At 49.2% G+C, this 1,530-nt stretch overlaps 1 protein-coding gene across 1 annotated transcript; it reads left to right on the top strand.

Moving 5' to 3' along the window:
* The first annotated feature begins 614 nt into the window (after positions 1–614).
* LOC147456348 (uncharacterized) lies at positions 615–875 on the top strand. The gene has a single exon (XM_086515451.1). It carries the CDS (start codon positions 615–617, stop codon positions 873–875), a length of 261 nt encoding a protein of 86 aa, XP_086371577.1.
* The last annotated feature ends 655 nt before the right edge of the window (positions 876–1,530 follow it).

Below are 1,530 nucleotides of genomic sequence, written 5' to 3'. Positions count from 1 at the left end.
TGAGCCTATCCTAGATAAAAGTGGTAGGTACTCTTGTCACAAACCAGGAAAGCAGACGGAGATGGAAATGTCTGCCTCCTCTACCAAAACATCTGAAGCAGGGTCAAAACCATGTCTCCATTGTCGAAAGTGGGCTCAAACTACTCGAATGGTCAAAGGGCTCATGGCGATGACCTTGGACGCCATCTTGGAGGTCTCAAACTCGATCTGGTAGTAGCCTCGTCTGAGGATCTGAACGTCCAAGATCTTGTCCACCTCTGCGGTGAGAAGGCAGGCCTGGAGAAGATCACGCAGCTCTGCTCAGCTAGGTTTGGTGCCGAGAATCTTGCAGATGACAGAAGTCGCCTGAAGGCACTCTACCTCTGCGGCTAGGCTCGCTTGCTCTGTCGGTGAAAGAGCAAGTCGAATGGTGGGCTCAGCGGGGTCCAACGAGGGGACTCCATTGGATTTCTTGTGTGGCGGAGCATAAGCCTCCATCTATGTTTGCTGTGAAGAAAAGGCTGAGAAACGTCGATGAAGAGGAAAACTCCTATGGGACCGAGCACATCAAGGATGTTGGCAAGGCCTGACAAGCAGGAGAGGTTGAAAACACAATAAAATGGAGTGGCGGGGCAATGGCTAAAGGTAAAATGCAGGAAGACGGGTGCGGCAAAGGGGGCGGCAGGTGGATCGGGTTGCGGCAGGGGACAACGGGCGGGCAACAGGACGAGCAGAAAGAGGGGAGGCTGTCAATGGGAAGCGGGGAAGGGGTGGGCAACGGACAGGCAGCGGGTGTGGCAGCAGCGGATGTGGTAGCAGGCTGTGAGATTGTGCAGGGGGCGGGCAGGAATGCTGCACACAAGAGGGCAGGCAGGGGGGCAGCGCGAGGACATTAGGGGGAGGGAAGGACAGCGATGGGTGGGCAGTGATGGCGACAGGGGGTTTGGGTGTGAACAGCAACAGCGAGCCACTCTCTCTTCGAAGGACAGACCTTGGTATGGATTGTTACTGTGTGAAATTAGAGGAAAGGCCTAGTGAATTTAAGGAACTAGTGTCTTTTGACTATAGTGGTGATTGATATTTTGACGAGGAGGGAAAATGTATTTAGTTGTGCACAACCTGTATTTTGTGGAAAAATAGGGAATGCCATGCACGAAAGAGAAAGTTGACGTAGAGCTAAAAGCTGATCCATCTAAGTTGGACAAGCCAAATGCCAAACTAAGGCATGTGAATGCGGAAAAACAAGTCAACACATACAATATTCATGTAGGGATGTATAAATATGATAATGGTGAGAAAATATACCATCACAAATGCAATGAACCCTACATAGGAAAGTTGTTGGAGCACAAAAGGTTGTATTTTTTTACATACACTAAAGGAAGAGACGTTAATATAATTGTCAAGAGATAGAGAAGGAGAGAGCTTGAGCAATTGCAAGCGCGCTGTCGTGCAGCTCCGCTTCCATGATGGGAAAAAGAGCAAAGAAATGCAAAATAAGCTTCTTTGAAGCCTACACATTTATTGATTAGTGATCAGTGCTTGTTAACA

The sequence above is a fragment of the Adiantum capillus-veneris genome, chromosome 6, assembly GCF_014529385.1.
Source record: "Adiantum capillus-veneris isolate H3 chromosome 6, ASM1452938v2, whole genome shotgun sequence".
NCBI lineage: Eukaryota > Viridiplantae > Streptophyta > Polypodiopsida > Polypodiales > Pteridaceae > Adiantum > Adiantum capillus-veneris.
The sequence above is the reverse complement of the archived record's forward strand: the minus strand, read 5'-3'. Positions and strand labels throughout refer to the sequence as shown.

Coding starts and splice junctions, on each gene's coding strand:
- LOC147456348 (XM_086515451.1), top strand. CDS start 615: ATGGCTAAAGGTAAAATGCAGGAAGACGGGTGCGGCAAAGGGGGCGGC.